General features: G+C 37.0%; 1 protein-coding gene across 1 annotated transcript in view; it reads right to left on the bottom strand.

Annotated features, from left to right (window-relative positions):
• Positions 1–12,860: 12,860 nt before the first annotated feature.
• Positions 12,861–25,204, bottom strand: part of LOC128863348 (uncharacterized) — a 59,116-nt gene continuing 46,772 nt past the window's right edge. Inside the window, exons 5-7 of the mRNA XM_054102472.1 lie at positions 19,803–19,922; positions 17,797–17,971; positions 12,861–13,563 (exon numbers count right to left, since the gene is read on the bottom strand). Of these exons, the coding sequence (XP_053958447.1) occupies positions 12,872–13,563; positions 17,797–17,971; positions 19,803–19,922 (987 nt within the window). The 3' untranslated portion in view covers positions 12,861–12,871. The remainder of the gene's footprint in view (positions 13,564–17,796; positions 17,972–19,802; positions 19,923–25,204) is intronic.

The following is a 25,204-nucleotide window of genomic DNA, read 5'->3' as shown; positions in this document are numbered from 1 at the left end:
TTTGTTTTGGCTGAATTTCATAGACATTTGTTTTTTATACAACTTAGCGATTGGCTTAGCTTAAAATACATGAATGCTTTAGCGCAAAAATGTCGCTTACCAAAAGTTCACCTTTCCACAAAAAATGTTTCTTCTCTTCCTCCGCACAAAGGTATTCATAAGTACGTACATAAATACATTTCGAAATGGTTCTGTGTGGTTTGTATGATTTCGAAACAATGGAATTATTTATGGTTAAATCATAATTACGTGGTTTAGTTTTCATTTCGGTAGACCCGTTTTGTAAATATTTATGCTTTTTGTTTAATAAATTAATTCAATTACAACTGAAGTATTTGTATTCAATAAACAAATATTTGTATGTATGGTAATGCACAAATACGCAGCTTTTAATTATAGATTTTTTTTAATTTTTAATTTTGTTGTGTAGAATTTTTACAATAGATATATATTTGTATGTATATGTGTTGGTATGTTAAATACAATATATGCAGTTATGTATGCATGTGTTTGTGGCGTGGCAATAATGGCCGGGTGTAGCAAAAAGTTGAAACGTGTATTTTTTTTGTGTTTTGTTTTGTCGATTATGCATTTGTGTTTGTGTGTTTCGGTTTGTTTACCTGTATGTGTGTGTAAAAAATGTTTTTAATGGAAAAACATAGTTTACTCTTTGGTTTAATGCTTTTCATATTTTAATTTATATTAAATGTAGTTGCGGGAGGCTAATGGATTAACATTTGCTTTCATATACACAAATATTTTTCGAATAAATTCATATCTGTAGCTCATTTCATTGTAATATTTTAATGTTAATATTGTGTTTATGCAATTACATTACAGTTTGTTTTACAATACAATTTCATTTTATAAACATTTTTTTGCGTTTCATTTGGTTTGCTGTATAAGTTCACATTTAACCTTTCAATTTTCTATTTTGTGTTAGCTTTTTACAAAAGTAAGAGGTTGTTGTGTGTGAAACATTTTTTTAATTTTTCTTCAACTTTATTATTGGTTTTTATATATTCTTCTACTTCTACACTCTCCGTTGCTTAGCAGCATTAAGTAAATAGTCTAATCAGAAATGTGCTCTTTACAAAGGAAAACATAACCTTGGCTACTATCTACTCGAAATGTTTAATAACTGAAAAATAGTGCGCGCCTTACGTACTAAAAATATGCGAGTTCATTTTTCATAATATACAGTGATTAGATTTAGATTAATTTCTGTGAAATTACATGTATTATGTTACATGTGTATGTGTAGCAATACACTTCAGTATCTCCTATCTGCTTATGCCAAAGTTGCTGTATTAGGTGGCGCTATATATCCAAAATTTAAAAAAATTCCAGACAACCTTTCTCATTCCAACGAAAAAAAAAAAAAAAAATTGCGCTCTTAAAGCACCCCTGAGACTTTCCAATCTGAGCGGCCCTTGTTCTCAGCAAATACACCCTTCGTTTTCAACTTTAGTTCCTTGTTCTAGAACGTCAGGTTCTTCTGCAGGAAAAGCAATGACTTTATCGTCCAATTCGAATGCGCGCTCTTCGGCATTAACGAGTGGGACAATTTTTTCCTCTGTTACATTAAAGTGGCGCAAACTGTCACAATGCTACGAAAGCGCAAGCAAATAAGGCGCGAAATTCACGAAAGTCGATGAATGTGGGAAATATAGGGTGTTGCTTAAAGAATATTTTCCATTGAAAGCCTACTGTGTATAAAAACAACAATCTATACATTTTTGACAATCTTTGGGACTTATATATCCCAAACTTTTTCCCAGTAAAAAAATTTTTGCCGGTAAAAAAATTGTTTGGCGACACTTTTGTTAAGTCTTACGTGGTCACTGAACTCGAATAAACTTTTATGTCTTTGCATTTCGAGACGGACCAGTAACGGACATCAAAAAGTTAAGCGCACAGAACTACAAAATTTTTAACACAACCAATATTTTCCTATTGACTTAAAAACTTTTTAAAGTGTGAGACAAAAAGTCTTATCCCTGAAAAGAAGATTTTCTCTATGGGACTCAAAACTCTCCCAGAAAAAGGGCCCTTATTGTGCATTTGATACACTGCAACAAGCATTACATAGTTTTATGTGATACAAAATCATATGGTAGCGCACAGCGACGATGCCTTTTACGAAAGCCGGGCTCATTGTCTCAAAAATATATATCCCTGCTATCTTAAGTGACATAATCTTGAAAATTTGTGCATACGCTATTGAATATATGGACTTTGTAATGAAACACACTTTATATGAAATGCTTAGTTTTAAATACAAAATAGAATTATGACAATTCCTGACTTTTTCATCAGTCGGCGCAGCATATATTATTTGTTGTATTTTTGGCTTCCAGGCAGACCTAAGTGCATTTCGACAACATCAAGTAATTCCTTTACTAAAGTGGCTTTTTGGGTCTTAGGCTTATAATACATGAATCTGATGTGAATACTAATGAATATAGAACAACTTCGTTAGTTGCTGAATGAGAAGTTTTCCGCTAATCCGTGTCTTACATAGCGTTTTTCAATAGGTGCGCTTTAATTTTTTTCCGATAGGGAGGGCGAACGACGCAATATTTTTTATTTTTCGCTTGTCAACTTCATTAGTATACATTTCATCATGGAACGCTACACACTTGAGCAACGATTGCAAATCGTGCAAATTTTTATGAAAATAATCGTTCTGTTGCTGCTACTTTAAGAGCATTACGGCCATTTTACGGTCTTCAGCGATGAAGCTCACTTTTTTCTCAATGGCTTTGTCAACAAGCAAAATATGCGTTACTGGGCAGAAAGCAATCCACACGTGATTCATGAGGCACCATTGCATCCCGAAAAAACCACTGTTTGGTGCGGTTTACATGCCGGCGGCGTAATTGGCCCATATTTTTTCTGTGAATGGAAATCGATACCGCGACAAGATAAACGATTATTTTTGGCCGCAATTGAATGGTATGGACTTAGGCGACATGTGGTTTCAACAGGACGGGGCCACAAGCCACACAGCACACGCTACAATTGATTTGTTGAAGAGTAAGTTCGATGAGCGCATTATTTCCAGAAATGGACCGGTCGAATGGCCGCCGCGTTCGTGTGATTTGACGCCTCTAGACTATTTTCTTTGGGGTTATGTGAAGTCATTGGTCTACAGTAACAAGCCGGCGACGATTTGTGAGCTCAGAGCCAATCTTGAACGCGAAATTGCTGGAATTTCGGCCGATTTATGCAAAAGAGTGGTCGAAAATTGGGTTCAACGATTGGACTTCGTAAAACGTGCACGCGGTCGTCACGCAATAGAAATCGAATTTTATACTTAAATGTATATGTTCAAACTTGATAATAAAAAAAAATTTAGTTAAAAAGGTCAAACCGTTTGTGTTTTATTCAAAAAAAAAGTTGAAGCGCTCTTACTGAAAAATGCTTTATAATACTTGTTTGGTGCTGTTTGAGCATCCGCAGTCATTTGGCCCATAGGAAAAGTTGCGAATGTGTTATAAAACTTTCAGGATGAATAAGGATTTTATGGAGCGAGGCTGGCATTTAATACCAATCATATTTATTTAAAATATTTGAGCAGGGTCCATTGCGTATTGACCGAATTTGGATGCGGCTCCAGATGGCATCACTTGCAATGGTATATAAAGCCGTCTCATCAACCCATCGCCAATACTAGTAATATTGGCTGAAGATTGATAGTTTAAAAAAATCTTCGTGGTAAACTATTATCGGCGACCAAAAAAAAAATTCAATTATTTACATTTGTCAAAAGTTATAGATGTACTTAGAATTTTTTTGGCATTCCGATTATTGTAGAAACAATGCGCACAAGAAAAACTAAAAATGTTAACAAAAAACTCATGAATAAATTTTTATAAAAAATATTAATCCACGGATTTCCAAGCCGAATCCGAGTTTGCGAAAGTCCACCCTGTAATTAAAGCTTAAAAAACATGTTTAAATGCTTCTAAAAACCGTTGAAATGGTTTTTACTATAATTTGGTTATTTGACACCCGAATTTCGAAAGAAAGCTTGCATTATTCCAGTCTCGAAGAGTACTATATTTGATTGTAGTCTTCTTTAGAGCTCCGCACGACCTTATTAGATTTATCTATAAAATGCTTAGCGACAGAATTGTCGCGGCAGAATGGGGCGGCATCTCTATCCACCGGCAGGTGAGTAGGGGCACTCCGCAAGGTGGTGTTCTCTCGCCTTTCCTCTGGGTTGTTGTCGTAAATGACTTGCTGGAGGAGCTGGGGAAAGGGGGCTGCAGGGTAAGTGCCTACGCGGATGACGTGGTACTAATCGTTAAAGGAAAATTTGTGGATACTCTGTACAACTTGATGCAGGGATATCTGGACGTAGTAGTTAGATGGGCAACGGATTGCGGCCTGTCGGTGAATCCTCTTACGACGGAGCTCGTCCTATTTACGAAGAAATATAAAATACCCAGAGCTCAACTTCCCTCACTAGGAGGCTACATGGTGAAGTACCTAGGTATTATCCTTGACAGTAAGCTTACATGAAAGCCCAATATTGGGGAAAGAGTGAGGAAGGCAACAATCGCCTTGTATGGGTGCAAGGGCGCAATTGGCAAAAGATGGGGCCTTTCGCCTAGAGTTGTTTTTTGGCTATATAATACTATTGTAAAGCCCATCTTGTTATATGGAGTCATAGTCTGGTGGAATTCACTATAGAAGACGACATTGGTGAAGAAGCTGGAAAGAGTTCAGAGGTCGGCACTCATTGGAATCAGTTGGGCGCTTCGAACGACTTCTACTCTGGCGCTCAACGCAATGTTAAATGTGGTACCCGTAGACATCGCATGCAGAATTGCCGCTACGCGTACCGCAATCAGACTGAGGGGCTCGGGCTATAAGCTCAACCTCACTTATGGGCACTCAAGCATCCTTAGAAACTTCGAATTCATCCCTTTGTCAACGGATCAGTGTATACCCTCGTTTAGTCCAACGGGAACCTTCCCCACTCATATTCTGTTAAGGGAAGAGTGGACGGGGGGCTACACTTGGGGCCAGGTCCTGGTGAACTTGTTCACGGATGGATCGAAGTTGGACGGAAAGGTTGGCGGAGGAGTCTTTTGCGAGGAACTCCCCATCAGACTCAAATTCAGGTTGCCAGACCACTGCAGTGTGTTTCAGGCAGTGGAAGCCGCAATCAAGGAGGCAGCTGATTGGTTGCTCACATGCGTACTAAATGTTAAGAAAGTAAATTGCCAAGCGGCAATAAGAGCTCTCGGGTCAGTGACGGTGCATTCGAAACTGGTCAAGGAATGCTTGACCTCACTTTCGACTGCGTCCGAATTCTTTGACATTAGCCTCATCTGGGTTCCTGGTCAAAATATCAGCTCTCTAATTTCGTTTTTTCTTTCGTTTTCTCACAGGTCACTATGCGGGAGGAATGCATGCTGTGAGGCTTGGAATCACCTCGAGTCCTTTTTGCGCTAGATGTATGGATGATGAGGTGGAATCGTCTCTGCACCTTCTTAGCTGCCCTGCTCTGGCGGGGCTAAGATCTAGGCATCTTGGCTCTTACTTCTTTGCTGGTGCCTGCTGATATAGCTGGCGCTGACATTAAAAATCTGATAAATTTCATCAGCAGCACAAAAGCGACTGACGCAAATGCAGCATAGTCATCGTTCGTAATCCACACACTCTAAACCCACCCTTCTAACCATCCCACCACCACCTCTCTCCGCACTCTCCCTGTATCCCTAAGGTATCCTTTTTGTTTTGTCATGGTGAAATGGTTGAAGTGCCGGTCTGGCACTCTTCAAGTAGCTCTAAAGCGCCGTTTTGATTGTTTTGTCATACTAAAATATTTAAAAATTAATTGAAAGTTTTCCTACAAATTATTTTGCTAAATTCATAAACCAAGAAGCTTTTAAAGTTTCATCTTTTTCCATATGGCGGCCGACCCCGTTTAATATACTGGCACAAATTTCAAGCCATTCGTTAATTGTTTTTTTATTCGAGAGTTCAGCTACCTTGAAAAATGTAACATCGACAAAATTTCAGTTCAAATGTAAGGTATAGTACACGACTGATGAGCTGGGCCAAAACTAAACTTACGACCTCTTTAAAGAAAGGAAAAGAGAAAGAGAAAATCAAAAAACCACAAAGTAAAAATAAAAAGGGGACAGAAACCAAATAGTAAATTTGTCTCAGGAGAATTGTTGCAGTGACGCCATTGTTAAAAGTTTTCCATACACTTTTTCTGTAATATATTAGTGAATAATTAAATGTGTGCTCAATAATTACGCCAATCATTATTTCTCTATCAAAAGAATACCTGAAAAGAATACTAAAAAAACCTTTTTTTAAGCGCCTACACTCGTATTATTGCTTACGATATTTTCAGCGGCTGTTAAGGAAAAAATGATTGACAGCTATTAGAAAAAAGTTACCTGTATTATTTAAAATGCCTCGTCTCATGCAAAAAATTGGAATCGGTCATTCAATCGACGCCAACAATCGAGCAGGCGCCAGAGTCAAGATAAGATAAGACTTTGGACATTACAAGAACAGCGAAATACTGCGACTTATACTTATGCTTGACCTTTTGCATACCGATATCGCGCTTAAGATGTCCTAACCTTCACAATACCCGCGGCTGCTTCAAACATCCTAATGAGGGCTAGGAAGTGCTTGGCAGCCGTACTTCTAACTGACATTGGATAAGCAATAATTTTCTTAAAAACCATAGAAGTATATCAGTAAAATAATTTAGCGTTTTTATTTTTTTTTTAATTTTTTGGTCAGATTTATCCATTCCTTCTTATTTTTCTACAATTTTAGTCCCTATTTTGCTTTTAAATATACTTTACATATATTCTTTGCTTTATTATTTTATTTATTACAGTTTACTTTTTTTACTAGTTTTAACTCCATTTGTTTTGTTTTTGTCAATATATTCGCATTAGGGCCGTTCAAAAGTAAATGCCAGTGGACTGGCACTAAGGAATTTGCAAACTACGATGACAAATCTGTACATACATTTAGTTGTTGTTGTATTGCCATGGAAGCCATGCCAAATGCCGTGATGCTAGCTTGTTTGCATTTGGTTGTGAACTACCCTAATACGTTTGCTCCATTACATATATTCGTACATATATTTGTAAGCATTATTTTCCATAGTTGCTTATATTCCATAGTAAATAAATTATTTTTCACAATGCTTGCGTCCCACAAACACCGTCATTTATTTTTACATAAATATTTTTTAGCTTTCACATTTCCCACTTAATTTAACACATTTTACATTTTTACAGGGAATCAAAGCCTCCTTATTTACATACATATATATATTTGTATGTGTCATAAATGCCATATGATATACACATACATACATACATCCTATATACAACTAAGTCCTATTTAACTGATACTGTTTTTAATTACATCTTAATATTAAAGTTTAAGTTTCCAATTTTGATTTCCTCTTTCCTTATTTGATAATAAATCAATGTCCTTTGGATATCTAACACTCTATTCGTTTTTTTATAAGGGAAACCTGCTTAGGGTTGCTTATTAAAGTACATTTGTTAATTTATTTAATACTATTTAATTTTTCTTGAGCTGGGTTATATTCACAAAATTTAAGTGGAGTGAGAAGCCAGAACTGATTTACCTTAATTTAAGTATATTTTTAATGAAGAGAAAGTCCTTTGAATTGCTATGTTGTATGTAAAGTCTGTCACCATAGTGGAACCTGGGGTTTAGTAGTAAATTAACCTTGCATTTCTTTGAAGCTTAAAAAGCATGAGCCTGTTATTCCAACGAAGAATGAATCTGTCTATTTGAGTACAAAATTTTTCTCTCTATTGACAACTACCATACCAAGGATGATAGATTACCTGGTTTGGTACTAAGCTATGGTGAAAAATTAGATTGAGTTACTTAGACTGGGACGCTGACGGATACTTGGCGTCAAATTCTGCCCGCTCATTTCAGTTTTTTCGTAGATAAACTACTGTTACGACGGCAGATACGTCGGCCAATCAGTAAATTATTTCAAATTCATTAATTCACAAAGTTTCAGCGGTTAACGGCCTGATATTGTCACACTTTCTGAATTTTTTTCGCCATGCTACCACACTCTCATTCCTCATCAAGCCGGTTCGCGGTGAAAAGATGTATTGCTCTCAGCGACGTAACAAACTTCGTTCATATTACTTCGGTACCGACTGACTGCGCAGGTGTGTGATAGGTGGGCAGAAATCGACTGCCGAAGGTGCTGTGACGTGGCAGCAGAAGTTGCTCATACCATAGTTAATGGCCAAATCTATCATCCTTGATGCCGGTAGTATTATATTTATAACATACATAAAAAGCCAATGCCGTCAACCGGTGGAACGATACTGAGAGTCTGCCAGAGAAAAGTTCAATGGACAAGTTATAGCTCGGTACGTTCGATGTACTGTTGTGACTTGAGATCCACTGGCATTGCACCAGTAGCTTCCAGACTTCTATTACAAACCAAAAACAAACAGTGTTTATGTAACCTGAATCAATATTTGGAACGTTTAGTTTACAACGTCTTACTTTGCCGGGTTGCCGTACAGTTAATGGCATTTTCATCCAGTGGAAAAGAGAATGAGACTTAAATCGGAATATATTTTTGTACGCCCGGGGACTGTTGTTTGAAAGAAGCAAAATGACAGCTTCCAGATGGTGGTGAATATTAGTGCAAATAGAATCGAAAACTCGTAAACTTTACAAATCATCCTGAATTATTCAAATTGCAAACCTTAAAAGAGTTAGCAAAAGGTAACCAATACTTCGAAGGAGTTAAATATTGCGAAAACGTTTTTATTCAAATGGAGTTGGTTGTCTACTATCCAAAAAATCTTCAATTGCAATGTTACTTTGCTGAAATGACCTCGGGATGCTGTTAAATACGCTTACGCTCTTAGAGGAACTAGTTTGATGGTGCCGAAAAGGGTTCTATGCTGTATTCAAACCAAATTGTTGATTGAGTGACATAGTTAGAGCAACCAAAATATGACAGATATCACTTAACTGTTTTCCATAGAATTCGTTTCATGAAATTTGAAATAATTTGCGCTATATTTGACCAAATTTGCCAATATTTCACATAAAAGAAATTTTTTTATAAATCAATAGTAAACGCCAAAAGCAGTCTTCTTAAAGAAAATATAACTTTAAGAATACAAAAATACTAATTAATGAGGCAACCGATGCTTTTGGACACTACACAGTGAATGAGGGCTTAGAGGTACTTAGCAATCGTGGCCGCAATTCGCATATTCTATCATTTTTGCTTAGAGGTAATGAAAGAGTTTTCTCTTGAAACCCCTTTGAGAAACAAGGCAGATAATATTAACATTCCTCGATCCGCAGCTGGATTATTTGATCGCAAATATTAAAAAAGTGCTTCTTATGGCTCCAGCCCCTATTGCTAATTTGCTAATTTCCTAGAGTGTGAATCTGCTTCCATTAGATCCCAAAGTTACCTGCTGGATGAAGTGGTTTAAAGCGGTTGGTTCTCAAGCCAAATACTTAAAAAAAATTTGGCTCAATTGCCAATTTATTAGAATCACGGCCAAGATAGTGATTACGAGTAACAGAGGCTGAGGTTCAGCTGAAATTAGTATTCATTTAAGCGAACTCTGGCTTTTTGGTTAATTCTATTGAAAAATTAGAGCAAATTTGGAAATTTTAATAAAAGTTATGAAAGCCGTTTTTACTTGATAGTTTTGTAATTTTTAGTGCAATTTTTTAGTTTCAATTTGCCAGCTTGATAGCTACTAGCGTCATTTTAAAGCGCTAAAAAACGCTCTAGTTTTACTAAGCATCAATAAGAGAAATCCTATTGCTCGATCGAACAATATGCCATATTAATTGACTTGCGAACTTTTTCAAGAAAACTTTTTTTTTTGCCTACAATAATTCTGTAACGATAATGTGACACTAAATATTTTTCAAAATCTAGGTTAGTTTTAAAGCTAAACAAAATTACTTCAGAACCGACTTTCTCTCTGCTTTACTAGAACGAACCTGACTTTTATCTGCCACTTTCTTTGTTGGTGAAATTTCTTGAGCGAATGTTTAGGCAATATAAGGATTGAAGGGTTGCTTTTAACCCTCAGGGTGCGAGTAAAATATTCTACACCACTACTGAAAATGCTATCTTCCACAAGAACTGTGCTGCGAATCGAGAAGGCGCCTGAAAGCTAAACGTTTTTTGCCCAATTCCTCATTAATTTTGAGTGAAAATTTGTTCAAATTGCTTGCTTTATTTTATAGAAACTATAAAATCCTTCAGATATTTACAATATGCTATGATTCCATTAGTAAATATTTTGAAACGGTATCTTATACCGCTTTTCTCGGGATATGGTTGAAAAGACTTCAATCAGTCCTCCCAGAGGCCCATTGACTCTAAATCTTTGAATAACTCCAATAAGCACCCCAGCGAGATTGTTCATGAACTTTCTAGAGCCTGGTACCTCCGAAATTTGAAGTACTTTTTTTAACCTGTATGGTTTTTGCGTAAAAATTCTGTACTCTTTCTTATCTCTAAAATGCCATAGAATTTGAAACACTTCTTCTGGAATTTGTTGGTCTATCCATGAGCAGGAGCATATTACTCTTAGTTCATGGAGTGTTGGATATAGTGAAGGCGGTACCTTGCAGGTGTCCAGACTAGTCTTTCTGCTGTTATTGGCTATTATTTTCTCAACAAAATAAATCATCTTTAATGACCCGACAGAAGTGGAAAGATCTTAGCTGGATGGTTCTGTTCCATCTATTCCTAACTTTGAACCTTCAGATAAGTTGTTTTGGTCTCTCTAGATCTCTGTGAATAGAGTAAGTTTTCATTCTGGACCTCTAATGGAAATAAATCAAAAAAGTGGGGTATATATTAACAATAGTAAAAATCGCAAATATTTGATTAATTTAGTAAAAACCAAAAAAAAAAAGGAAACATAAACAGAAACAAATATAAAAAAAAGTAATTTTAATTTTTTATTGTTTTAAATTAGTGGTTCTTTGCTGTTTGTTTTGCCTGAACTTGAATTTGTTATCTCAGCAGATACTCCCGAACGAGGAATAAAATACTATCTTTTTAACAAACATTCATTGTAGCTGAATGACTTGGTGCGTGACTACCACTTGGGAGTGCTTAGCTTCGAATCTCCGTGTATGATATGAAACACCAAAATGATAGAAACAGGCCTTTTCTTATAGCGGCCGCCCCTAAGCTAAGGCCGTCCCTGGCTAAGCTTCGAGTGTATTTGTGGCATGAAAAAGCTCCTCATAAAAACCATTGCCGTTCGAAGTCGTCTTAAAACTGTGGGCCCCTCCATTTGTGGAACATCATCAAGACGCACCCCACAAATTGGAGGAACTGGACCAAACACCTAACAGAGCCGAATGCGTTAATTATTTCTTTCTTTTTGGCTAAAAAAAATCAAGCCTTGTTGGCTCTTTACTGGCTCTGAGCCCAAGATATACTAGATTGTAGATCTTTATTCTTAGTTCGACCACCATACAGATATAAGTGCATGTCTATGGAATTCCTTGCATTATTTGTTTTGTTTTGTAAATAAACTGTTAATAATAATATTAATAATTTGTGTTTCTCTTTACCTTTTGTTTCGTGTTCAAATATTTTGGCGCATTTATATTTATCTTTATATGTAAGTATATCTGGAACACAGTGAGATATATATATATAAGTATAATAACATGGGGCGTAAAGTTGATTTGGTTATTATAGGTTTACATTCACATTTTTATTTTTCACTGTACACTACAAATACAAGCATACATACACACATACATACATACTTACCTTTATATATTACCATAAATATTTATTTGCGTAGTAATTAAGAATTAATCAACTGTTAAATACCGCACGTGGCTGATTGTGTAACTATGTAGTGGTGAGGGATTGCTGGGGGTTGTGAAAGTACAAGTATAATGCACATATACATACATATGCCGGCATTACTAAAGTTGTTTAAGTGTATAAGCACTTAAGTAGGTAAATTAAGCGTTTTAATTGGAATTTTGATTGGATTTGGAAAACGAAATTAAATTGTTTAATGAATTAACAAAAACAAAAAATGCACACGAGCAGCTTCAGTTTCTTATAGAACTTTTTATGCATTTACTCGTACTAGTGTGGAATTGGGCATGGTTATATACGCAGTATGTATGTATATGAATAAATAATTAACCGATTATTAGTGGATAGGTGTTTGTGCAAATATTTATTAGTGTTTTTGTAAATTACCACACACACATATATATATATATATTTGTATAGTACCTACATATAACGCTATGCATATTTTTACTAGTGCTTTTTAATAGTTAGTTAGCTACAAATATATTTACTGCATGCATAGTGCTGCGAGGCGAATGCGACACTGTGTTCACCCATGGACTGTTGAAACAATAGGGTCATTTATGAAAAAACGCGCCTTTGTCACTTTGCCAAAAAAAAAAACAAAAATACAAAAAAAACTACACAGAGAAAAAAAATAGATACAAAAAGAAACTGTTTTACTATTTCATACCTTCTGGGAGCTTTTTAAAAAATGTATAACTAAAGGAAGTCTATAATCTCCATGTCTTTTAAAGAGTATGGAAAACATAGCAGAGTTAACGAGAGTTTAGTTTTAATTGAAGTTTATTTAGAAGAATGCTAAATGAATTTTGCAGTATTGCTAAAAATATGACACAAAGTTTTTCAAAAGTTTTGCTATTCCCTCCCTAGCCTCGCTTCACTATGCCTTGGCCTTTTTCATGTTTTTGTTTTAATACAATAGGTTTTTTGTTTTTGTTAATTTACTGCAAACTAACGGCAATTAAATCATGTCGTTACCGTCGATGCATTCACAAACGTCATTTTCGCTGGTGTTTCAGCTTTTGTCTTTGTCGTTGTTGTTGGTATTCTTTTCGCTTTAATTGCTACTCGCATTGTTTTTAGTGTTGCCGCCCCTCGCGCCAAGTGCTTTTGTAGTTGGAGTGTTTGCTTTTGTGTTGCTAGCCTTTTTTCGCACTCAATTTTAATTTGGTGCTGATGTTGCTGCTGCTGCTGTTGTTGTTGTTGTTGCTGAACATTTATTTTCTCTATTAATTGCGAATTCGTCGTTTCATTTCGCGTCCGATGTTTTGTTTGCTCGGCTGTAACTGCCCAGTCGTGGCAGGCAGATAAATCTGCTACTGTTGTTGTTGTTGCAGTTCTTGTTTTATTTGTTGTTTTCATTATTACCGCTTTTGAAGCTTCCTCATCGGCACTTGCTCCACTTAATAGTTGCCCTTTGGCTGTCACTATGGACCTTTCTTCCGCTGCTTTTGTTGCTTTTATTGTTTGGCCTGTTTGTATTGTTGTTGCCTTTGGCGCCATTCTTTTTCGCCCAACAAACAATTGTTGGCATAATTGTTGAAAATATCGCTGAGCATACCAGGCCGCCAGCGCTAGTGCTGTGCAACGCATGAGCAATGGCATACAGTGAAAGTGTTGTTGTGCAGCTCCATTGGCATTCAAGGATGAGACAGCACCTGCAATGAGTGCATAAGAAGTGGAAGATGAGCAAATTTATATGTATATGGGAAAGGGTAAGTGATTGCACGCAGTAAACAAAGCTGAGTGCAATTTAATTGGCATTCCAGTGAAGGGTGTAACAAAAGAGATCTATAACAGGGTGACACTTAGGTCCTTGCAATTGAATCCAAGAAAGAAGTGAGCTTGTGAAAATCATCGAAAAGGAAAAAACACCAAAACTAGAGATGGACAGTTATAGAAAAGACAACTGGGATTATCTACATTAAGGGTAAGGGTTTTGGGGTCACTTTCGATTGAATTTCAAAAGACCATCAACGTGCCGCTTTAGTCTGCTGTTCTAATATGAGAATTATTTCGCGGAATCTTTAGTAGCAGCATTTAAATTGAATTTGGGACAGTATTTGGGATAAAACGCACATAGTTTTATGAGGAATATCTTGGTGTTTAAAGGTGGTGATGATGTACTGTACTTAAGGCCGTGTAATAATTTGTCGGAGCTGGTGATGGGCCAGTACTGCAAGACAACGACTTAACTACTTATATAATAGGGGAAAACATGGGTCAATCCGCAACTAGTGCTATAACTTATGAGTCTTTGAAGTCTGTTTTAATACATAAAAACATTTTTAAGAAACTCGTGTTTTACTAATTTTAATTCGGGAGTTACGCTGCTGTTTATTATCTCAAATAGTCTTTTATATTATCTAGCATTTTAAGGACTTTTCAATCGGAGGAGATCAAAACTAATCAAATATGATCTTTATATTTAGGCATAGAATGGGGTGCTCGCAAGGACTGCGCTGATTTTTCAGATCACAGATATTACCAAAAGTGAAAAAAAGAAAACACAAGCCCTGGAATAATCCAAATCACCAAAGGCAGTTCAAAAAGTTGTGCGAAATCATTTTGTTTGCCAACATCATGAAATGCTTGCGTTTTTACCCAGTCGCCTTCCAGCACAAGCGAAACATAAAGCAAATATTTTCAAAGTTTTGCCGTGGCTCTTTTATGCATACCGAATATCTTAGAAAGGGTTATTAACTTGCTGAATTCGTTTTTTGATTCAAAGTCAAATTAATGTAGAAATAAGATTTTTCATAACACACGCCCTTCCTTAGAGATAACACAATTATATTAAATATAAAAATAAAAATAACAAAATAAACAATAACAAAAATATTTAAAAGAAGCAAAAAATCATGGATGCGCAAACTAACGGTTGTGGAGATATGACACTTTTTGTTTCTTCCGATATTTTTTTAATATTTCTTCCAATCCAATCTTCTACATTTATAGGTTGAATATAAAAGCTGACTATCGAAGTTACGAAGTCTTGTGAATCAGAAAATATTTTGTAATATTAAATATTATAATTAATCGGGGGTGTAGAGTAGTTGCTTAAGCAGATGACATAGCTGTTGCCACATGTGGTAAATATTAAATCTTTAAGCTGAAGTTGATCTGGATGTGAACTCTCACAAAACAGAATTAGTTCTGTTTTCGAGGAAATACAAAACTCCACAATTTGTGAAGCCAACATTAAATGGTGTAAGCCTAGGAGTAGGAGATAGTGCCAAATATTTAGTTATAATTCTCGACAAGAAAGTAGATTGAAACATGAATTTAGAGGGCAGGATAAGAAAAGCTACTGCAGCTCGATATTCAATCAAAAAAGCCATAGGGCGCAGGTGGGGTCTCTCTTCGAAGATATTCACTGGCTGTATAAAACCGTTATCAGACGTATCCTCCTTTACGGAATTATAGTCTGGTGGACGGCTCTCGGCAAGACTACGATTAGAAACGGGATTCTGAAAGTTCACGGCAAGGCGCTTATATATATTAGTGGCGCTCTTAGAACTACACTCTCTGATGCTCTGTGTATTCTTTTCCTCATACCCCCCTAGACTTGGTTGGTAAATAGAATATACGTAAAGCTGCTGTCCGGTTTGCCGCAACTACTCAATGGCGCGATTTGATTATTGTTTGAATGAACCATGTTTTAATAGGTTACTTAGTACTAGAATTCCAGCTAGATGTGAGTTGGTTGACAATATACCTAGTCGAAAAAACTGCTTTTGGCTCTTTACTGATGGATTAAAGCTTGATGATAAAGTTGCCTGGCGTCTACTGTGACAAGACAAAAGTAAACGTTTCGGTTCATATTTCTAATCACTGTAGCGTAAGTCCGTGTCTGGCAAGGCAAAAATGTAACTACCTTTAGAGAAATCTATATTTATTCTGATACCCAGCGCCGATTAAATGACTTAGTGGGGCTGTCACTAATTCTATCATTGCTCGCATTTGCCGGGCATCTCTTAACGAGATGGCGGAATATTTCTCCATCCACTTGATATGGGTGCTAGGGCCTAGTGCCATACCGCGGAATTGTAAGGAGGGTGCTACCACTCGCCTACCTCTTGGCGTGGGTTTATCACTCTCAACCTACACACTGCGCGGTACAAGTAGCATTGTCACTTCATGGTTTGATAGCTTGACATGTAATGCAACAAAAAGAATTTGGCCAAAATGCGACGTCAGCCGCTCAAAGACGCTACTTAATCGGCCAAAGAAAGGCGTCTCGATGTTAGTTGCATTGATCACAGGTCATTGTCTCCTAGGTCGGCATGTTAAGGATTAAACTACCTCATTTCGATTATTACATAAGCTGCATGAATGTCAGCTTCTTTGTCACTGTACTGCGCGACATGCCACAAGGTTTAAATATTTTAGCTCATCATTTGCTATGATACTGATGACCTTATGGATATAAATGTCAGCCGGATGCAGTTAATATAAAATGGTTTAACGAAGAGTAGCAGGTAAATTGTTATTGTGGCATCACAATGGATGTGCAATGGTCTAAGTGAGTTGGCTTAGAGACCGACCGCCACTTCTACCTACCAGCACTGCGACCTGAAAGCTATATTCAGTCCCATCATAGACTCAGAGTATTTCTTTGAGCCCAACATCCGCAATAAATTTTTGTTTAGATGTTTGGGACTCTTATACACCAGTGCATGTTAGGCGGTTTCATCTCTCTTCCTATATAACTTCATTGCACAATTTTTTCGTAAAACACATAAATTTACTTTCTCCAACGGCAGAGCTTTTAAACCCAAGAATGCAGGTGGCTGTTTGTAAAACTAATTTTGTGAAAAAGCTGAAGCACATATATTTTTAAATACTCATTCATATACGTAAAATAGTAAAAGGCTTAAATAGTTCAGCTATGAGTATGAGCAACTGTATAATAATTTGATAGGAATATTCTGTATGTAGTAAAGGAAGCAGATTTTCATCTTATATGCTTTGAGTCGTTATGATGCATGCACCGTATGAATGCATTCCTATGTCTACACCTATATTCGCTTGCAACATTTACCAGCGCTCTTATTCCATATTTTCGTCTCACTATTTGGCTGTCTTTCCTAACCAGGCTCCAGGTCTATTTATGCTGTTGTACGAGTACACATCACTGCCAGCTTTTTGAAAACGGGACATGAATTCTTAATATATTTGAATGCTTTTCCCCGACAAAACATCTACTCATTATAAATAAGCAGGCATACATACGTACATTCATACACAAATATGCACGTGCATGTGTGTGTATGCGTACTATTTACCATTTTTTCCTCATAACTCCTCTATGAAATGCAACGTCGACATTGCGCTTTTAAGGCATTTGAAAATACAAAGTAGTGAAATTAAAATGTTCCACCACCCTGATGATATTTTGTGTCTTCTCTTTTTTGTATGTGTGCGTGTATCTATGTGTGTTCCTTCTACAGGACGTGCGCTTTATTTAAGAATGCTATTTTCCTCTGCGTGCATTTGGAATTATTTATGAGCTCGCACCAACATCCACACGTAAATACGTGCATGTGCGTGTGATGGCAGATGTAGTAGCATAAATTAAATTTCGAAGGCTTTTGTGAGATTACTGGCATAATTCGACAGTTTTTTGTCGTCGTTGATAATATCTGGATCCCAAATCTTGGCATAAGTGCATTAGAGTGTGGCAGTGGATTTAATATTTGTTGGGAAACTACCGGTACGGCATACCGAAGTTGGCTTTTACTACTTAAAAATTGCTCTAATTGCTGAATCTTTCAATACTTGAAAGTAAATTATGTGCTTCTTCCCACACAGAATGGCAAAAGAGTAAAACATTTTTTTATCCAGCCAAATATAATTTTTAACTATAATTGGAGTTTACTTGCACTTACCCTTTATATGCGTCATGTAAGTGTCGGAACGATCAACCAGCTGTTCTTCCTCTAAATCAAAATAATCTTCTGAGAAGGAGTTCACTGAGTTTATGTTGTGCTTGTGGCGTTCTTCCTCAATCGATTTTTCAGTGGATTTCCAATAGACATCGTGGATGTGCGCAGTGCAGCGTATCTAAAAAGAAAGTTGTTTTTGGATATTGACTTGTAAGCTTTGAGTATTGACTATTGACTATTGCTTATTTGCTTTTGAGTATTGTAGATCACTGATTTTTACTACTTATTGTTGACTTCTGTTTGCCTATTCACTAATGAATATTTCTCTATTGATTATTCAAAACCATTGACTAGTAACTATTTACTATTGGCTTCTAACTATTGGCTACTGGCTACTTAGGACTATTGACTGATAACTAATGACTAATGAATATCTGCTATTAACTACTGAGTATTCACTAATATAAAAATTGACTATTTTAGACTATTGACTGCTGACTTTTAACTTCTGACACTTTTTTTCTAAACTATTAACTATTCAGCTATTTTAGATTATTCACTACAGAATAATTACTAAGGACTACCGAATATTCCCTGTTGCCTAACATATTAAGTATTAACCACTGACTGTTTTGGACTCTTGACTGCTAACTAAATGCGAATTGACTTTTGAATATCAGATATTCAAATATCAGAACTGACTACTGAACACTATTGACTACTAACTACCGACTATTGACTGTTGCCTATTCGCTACGGACCACTGACTATTTTAGACTTTTGACTATTGACTACTTACTACCAACTCATGCCCTTTACCAATTGACCAATTGACCAATTAAAAATAACTTCATTTACCTATTCAGATTAACCCGGGTTAGCTATAAAACACTTCGTATTCTGTCTTTAGTATTTAGCGCAATTAGTGACTTAAAGGTCATTTAGGAGTTTTTTTATTTTTCAAGTATTTTTATTTATGACTATAAGCCGTCAGAAGGCCATAAAAATTGGTGCTCCAAAGTAGTTGTGGCCCAGCCAACGGTTCTGTGCGCATTTTTTTAAATCCCAAATAGTCTTGTTTGTTGACTCCTTGGCTGTTTAGCGAATATGAATGGCCCACGCAAACAATAAACCATTTGTGCTTTATGATCAGCGGGCAATTCGCTGTGCGCAACAGACAATCGAAGAAGGAACAAGCGTGCAAGTACTACATACATAAAAACCCTTTCAGTACTTGGCATTTGTTTTTGTTTTTGTTTGTTTTTGTGGTCACAAAACACTCAAGCGAAACAATTATATCGTATCAAGTGGCTTAAATGGCAATGGCGCGCTGCCCGCCGGAAACCATGCAGCATCCAAATAAATGCTTGCGCTTGAGAAAAAACCAACATCATTGCGGCCAATTAAGCGTGAAGGATGTTAAATTGTTTATATATTTTTGTTTGTTTGCTTTGTTATTTCGTGCTCACGTTCTCGCTAACGCCTCTGCAATGAAGTTTTTGCTACTTTGTTGCTTCTTAAAGTATATCATTATTGTTGTTGGGCGGTTAAACAGCAACGTGACCTCATAAAAAGTAGCCGTGACTACGCGCAACGCTGTTTTCCTTGCAGCTCCTTTCTTTTTTACGAATATGACCGCCTTCGTATCTCTACCAGTGTGAGTGCATTTGGAAAGTGTGCGTCCATTTCAGCTGCCACTATCTGCTTGTGGGCATTTCAATTACCACATATACGAGTATGTACTTATGTATGTATGTATACGTGATGCTGATGTTGCTCAACTGCTGTTTGAAGTTTTTGTTTATCGCATAATGGCTTAATTAGCCGCGCTTGGTCGCAGTTGGCGGGCATTCAACACGCTCCTGGCTGTTGTGACTTGAATGACTTGTGAGTCGTTTGCTTGGTTATGGCCATAAAGCATGCATGTACTAACGTGCATTTGTGGGCACGCAACGTGTCTCTGTGTTAGACTAGCCAACTTTGAGTCGCTTCACCATTTACTTGCTTACCTTTAACTTCCCGCCACTGAAGTGCTGCGGTGTGACCACGAAGTGTATGCCCGAAATAGCCGTTTCCAGTTCGCGTGCCTCTCGCAGTGGTTTGTGGTGCCGTATGTGAGAAGGGTTCGTCTGCAAGTAGACAAAATTGTTTGATAAAGAAGTTGGAAAACATAATTTTCACTCAAAATTGATTAAAAAGTTGTATTGGCTGAATCAGTGATCACAAATTAATTGTCGTTAATGTGGATGAGAAGCTAAATGAACTTATTATTTTTCAATCTAAAGAACAGTTGATAGAAGTTTTAGTAAATCCAGTGGAGATTTATTTATAACATTTTAATATAAGCATGTAAATGTTAAAAGAAAGGTATTTTAAAAAATCGGTGAATCGCCTTTAATTTCAATGAGTTATAATGGGTGTTTCAAAAGTGACGCCGAGACGTCAGCAGGTAATAAATCTTAGACGGTACCTCTTTTTGACATTTTGGACATTTAACAAATAGACAGATGTACAATTTTACGCGTAAGAACAAGGCGTTAAAATAATTGAAATCTTTATATATAAAAATGATCGATCTTTGAGCACAAAATATAGCAAAATCTCTTCCTTTTTTTTTGTTTTTGTGTGGAAATAATCGTCCGAATCAGTCGACAATTCAAAGGTTCGTGAAAAAATTTCAGAAACTGAGTGGCAAACCAAAAACTAGACATTTAAGCGCGTATTTTGAAAGAAAGTTTATTAATTTCCTTTGTTTGGTTTTTGAAATAAATTTTTATTTCTTATAGATATTTCTGGTCAGTGCGGATATTGTAGACATTGGCAGAAATAAGCGATAAATTAAAAAAACAATTAAAAAGTATTAGCTGAAGCTTTCTTCACGTCTGTGTATTATGTGCCAATTGATGTTGTAAGTGAACATAAGACAAGTGATGTCTGAAAATGAACTTATATCAAAACAAATCGGATTAGATTTAGGCCTAATTGAAGTTCAGACTTATTATTATATCAAATATAACCTTTTAAGTAACTTACAGAGGCGTAGGCATAGACATATGGGCAAATATTTATATATATAGACGTAGACATAGTCAACTACACAGAAATAAATTAGGCCTGGCACAGATTTCTATCTTACCTAGATTCTTAGCGGATAAGTTGGATTTCTTGCGTACATCCACCGTTTTAATCTGGCAGATAATTCAACCTGCCTGGAATGCCACAGCGATGATAAGAGTGCAGAATATATGACTTTTCACTGGGCCAGATTTTACGAAGAGCGCTCGAGTGTCTTCGACGCCGGCCCTACACCAGATAGGCTGGTAACACAAATCTTGAACTCGAAAGAGAAATGGGGAGTAGTAAAAAGTTTATAGCAAGAATTGTAATAAAACTCCGCAACATAGAATGGCAGCGCACAGCGAGAGAATATCCAACAGACGCGTCATCTAAAGAAGCCGTTTTGAAGCAGATCTCCTAACAGATGATAAGCACGAACGCCTGAGCATAGCCTCAAGACGAACCCCAACAGACGAAAAGTCGATATCCAACGATGTTGGAACTTTCCGATGCCCCATTAGTCACAAAGTGATAGAGGCTGACACTCATACAAAATAAAGAGAGTCACCTGGACGCAAGTACGTTTTGTGTATGAAAGGCACAAATACGGCTCCACCCTGATGAAATGCTTTTAGCAGTCCTAGGGTGGATTCAACCGAAGGAGGAGAAAGGTTATAGTGTTAGTAGGAGCGAGCCCGACATAATACTGGTGTGACGCCCCTTTTGATTATGTTTTCGACGTTTTCGATTCCAACCTGGCAGACATAAATAAAGACATCGATGTAAGAAGACACGGAGAAATCGATTTCTTCCTTACAGCCCGCAGTGTCCCCTAGAACACGGAACCGTGAGCCATAACCTTTTTCAATGCCCGCGGTTCATTAAAGAGCAAAATATGATTGAGAAAACGTTTGGAGAAAACAAAACCGAGTCAAATTTTATCCCACATAATTGCGAAAATGAAGAAAACTGGAAAACGGCATGTGTAGTGGCCCCGAATATCATGAAGATCATGCAATACGCGGGATATGCGCGTGGATCCCTGGAAAGAGCTCGTTAACGCAATGCATTGCAAAGAATCGGGCACGTACAGAACAACAATGAGAGACGATTAAGTACTAACATACACACACCAGCCTCTTGAAGTAATACTTATCGATGAGGCTCCGGGAGGACATACCGCTGGACATGAGGGGGGCTTAGTTGCGGTTAAGCCCCATACCACGGCTACTGCCATCTGATTTTGACGCTTCCCTTCTCCAAACCTCAAAAAGGCATAGGTGTGGATATAGTGTTAGATATACATATACTTTATCTAAACTTAATATTAGAACTCGATTTAGACTTAGGACTAAGATGGGTCTGAAATGTACCCTAAAAATTAACACCTTTTCTCTCTTGTACTTTCTCAACCTTCTGTTCAAATGAAATACGAGTATAGTAATCCAAGATTTGTTGCTTTCTTTTTTATTTGACCCAATTCTGTGTTGTTGGCTCAACTCAAAGAAAATTAAATTATTTCCGTAAATGACTTTTCAACTGGTATTAAATTGTCAGTTTGTTTGTTGGTTTGTCATTTTAACAGCACAAATTATTATTGTTATTGCCGAAAATCGTTTCCATAATTTGTAGAACTTTTACAATTTTGCTGCGGCAAAATGAAATGAGTATTTTTGCACACAACTGCAGATTTATGACAATTTGTATTAAAACGGCAGCAGCAAAGGCGCACACAATTTTTCTCCCATACATACACACATTTCCTCGTGCATACATACATACATATGGAAGCATGCAAGTAAATGCGTTGGTACAGGCACATGAAAACAGTGGCATTTTGGCACAAGCATCGAAGACGCAATATGCAAGGGCACGAAAAGTTTACCCTGCACTATTTTCGAATGTTTTAAAAAAGTAAACATATCAACGACCAAAATTTTCAGAGATGGCTTATTACGTTTCCATTCGTTTTTTTCATTTCTCACTAAGAATAACAATCACCGAAAAACTTTAAATAAATAAACCACATCGAGGCGACAGTAAAACTGAAATATTAGCAGGTGAGTGTGTAGGTGTTGGCCTCGCCTAGGATATGCAGTCCTTTGAATGCGCTGTGTGTGCTCCCACTGGTGGTTTGCAGAAAAATATGGCCAACAAATTCAATGCACTTTCCAGGTGCAAGTTTGGCAGCTGCATGCGTGACTGTGTTTGTGTGCATCCCGGATAGAAGTTTCCAAACGTAGGTAAACACTGTTTATAAGTGAACCTATCGTTGCAAAGTTTGGCCTTTTATGAGCAGAATGCGTAGCTTTGCAACTATGGGGCGTCCAGTGGGATTTAGCGGAAGTTTTTAGTGGCAAACAAATATAAAATATGACTACTAAGTAGTTGAGAGAATTTATTTTCCTAAGTGAAAAGGTATGCATGGTTTTTAAAATGTTGGTTGGACGGAGGGTGCAATGAAAACCAAAAACTTTGCTCAGTTTTATACAGTTATTCATGCTTGCACACATTCATACACAAAAGTGAAAATAGTTGAATTCTACTAATTTTATTTATATTTTCATTATGAGTTTGAATATATATTTGTGGGTATTTGTTTTCGTAACCATTCTCATATCCGTACTCGACCAAGTACATACTATAGCTGTAAAACGATAGGGAATTATTGTCAAAATACGTTGATTGGTTGGTTAGAGTGGTGACTCATCCAGAATCCAACTAGCGCTTCCGCACCATTTTGTTGCCACATCCTCGTTACCAACTTGTTTAACAGTTATTTACACCAGGACTATATCCAGTCTGTGCGATTTAGGAACCTTTTTAGGCTGTTGACGTCTAAGCCAGACAATTGCTCGAGACTCTCGAACAGCGGTTTGCCCAGGGTTAACATTCTGTCCTTCCATAGGCCAGGGCATTCCCAGAGGAAATGGAAGATTGTTTTCTTTTTCTCCGGTTGCTTACAACTGTAACAGTATGTGTTGTGGGGATGCCCATTTTGGTTGCTTGTTCTCCGATAGATCAAAAGCCAGTTATGACTGCCGTTAGTCCACGTCCCGTCGTTTCATGTTTAACAATGTTGACGATTGTTTTAGGTTCTAAGTGGGCCATAACGTCCATCTAATTTTGCATTTCGTCTGGTCTCTCCACCTACAATCTGTAATTCGAATGTATTTTACTGAAATTGCACTCTTGACTGCACCTAGTGGTGTGAATACCAGTACTGCAAGAGCGCTATTCATGGCAAATCACCCTCTTGCGAGTTTCTCTGCTTTTTCGTTACCTTCAATGTTCCGATGTCCCGGGAGCCAGATTAAGGTAGCTTTATGGTTTTCACTCAAGTTGGTGAGGCTATTCCTACTTTGCTCCACCACTTTAGAGGTTGTTATAGTCGCGTACAGCGCCTGGATTGCGGCTTGGCTATCCGAAAGAGTAGCGATATTGCCCTTAAAAGAGAAATCTGCGATTAGTAGCCTACATGCTTCCCCAATTGCAAAAATTTTCGCCTGGAAGATATAATACTACAGGCATTAGGGAGAGGCACAGAATTTTCAATTCCAAGTCTATGAGAATATATACCAGCTCCAACCCCACAATCTATTTTAGAGTCATCTGTATAGACTGTAGTGTCGAAGTTGTTTGGTGAGAATTTCTTATTCCATTCTTCCTTAGATGGAAAGAGAGTGGCAAAACTCCTATCGTATGTTTCCGTCGGGACGATGTAGTCAGTCCTCTCCGAGGTTAACTGAGTTTGTCGCAATAATAGACTGGCGTGACCATAATTTTTTTCTTTCCAGCGACCCACTTTATTGAACCTTAATGTCAAAATTCGTTTTTTTGTTGAAAACGTTGAGCGTTGGGAATTTATTAGAGTTCGAATGGCGTGAATTGGGCAACCACCGATATGGAATCGGAAGGATGGAGCTTGAAAGAATCGGAATGCAACAGTTCTAATAGCCCTCTGAGATGACAACAATGGGAGAGGTTCTGTTAAAGATAATGAATTTGAATATAATTCTGCAAGCGGTGAGCTTCAAAAGAGCTTTATAAAAGCAACCAAATGAGCCACGGCATAGAGGCTGGTTCAATTATGAAGCATTGGGTACGAATTGAAGGTACCTGCAGAAAGTTGGTAGATGCATGCAGATGCTGCACTTGGCATTCCTAATTTGTATCTGGTAGATTGAAAAAAAATAAATAAATGAAATCTGCTCAGGCACTTAAGCAGTCAAGCTATTTTTGAAGAAGGGGAATAATAATTTTATTAGAAAATATATTTGAATCTGTAATTTGTGCACTTCGTCGGTATATACAGAGAAAGTAAAGGAGAAAATTTAAAGTTCGCATGGGCATT

This window comes from Anastrepha ludens, chromosome 5 (genome assembly GCF_028408465.1).
Source record: "Anastrepha ludens isolate Willacy chromosome 5, idAnaLude1.1, whole genome shotgun sequence".
Classification (NCBI taxonomy): Eukaryota; Metazoa; Arthropoda; class Insecta; order Diptera; family Tephritidae; genus Anastrepha; species Anastrepha ludens.
Note: the sequence above shows the minus strand (reverse complement) of the source record. Positions and strands in the feature narration are given on the sequence as shown.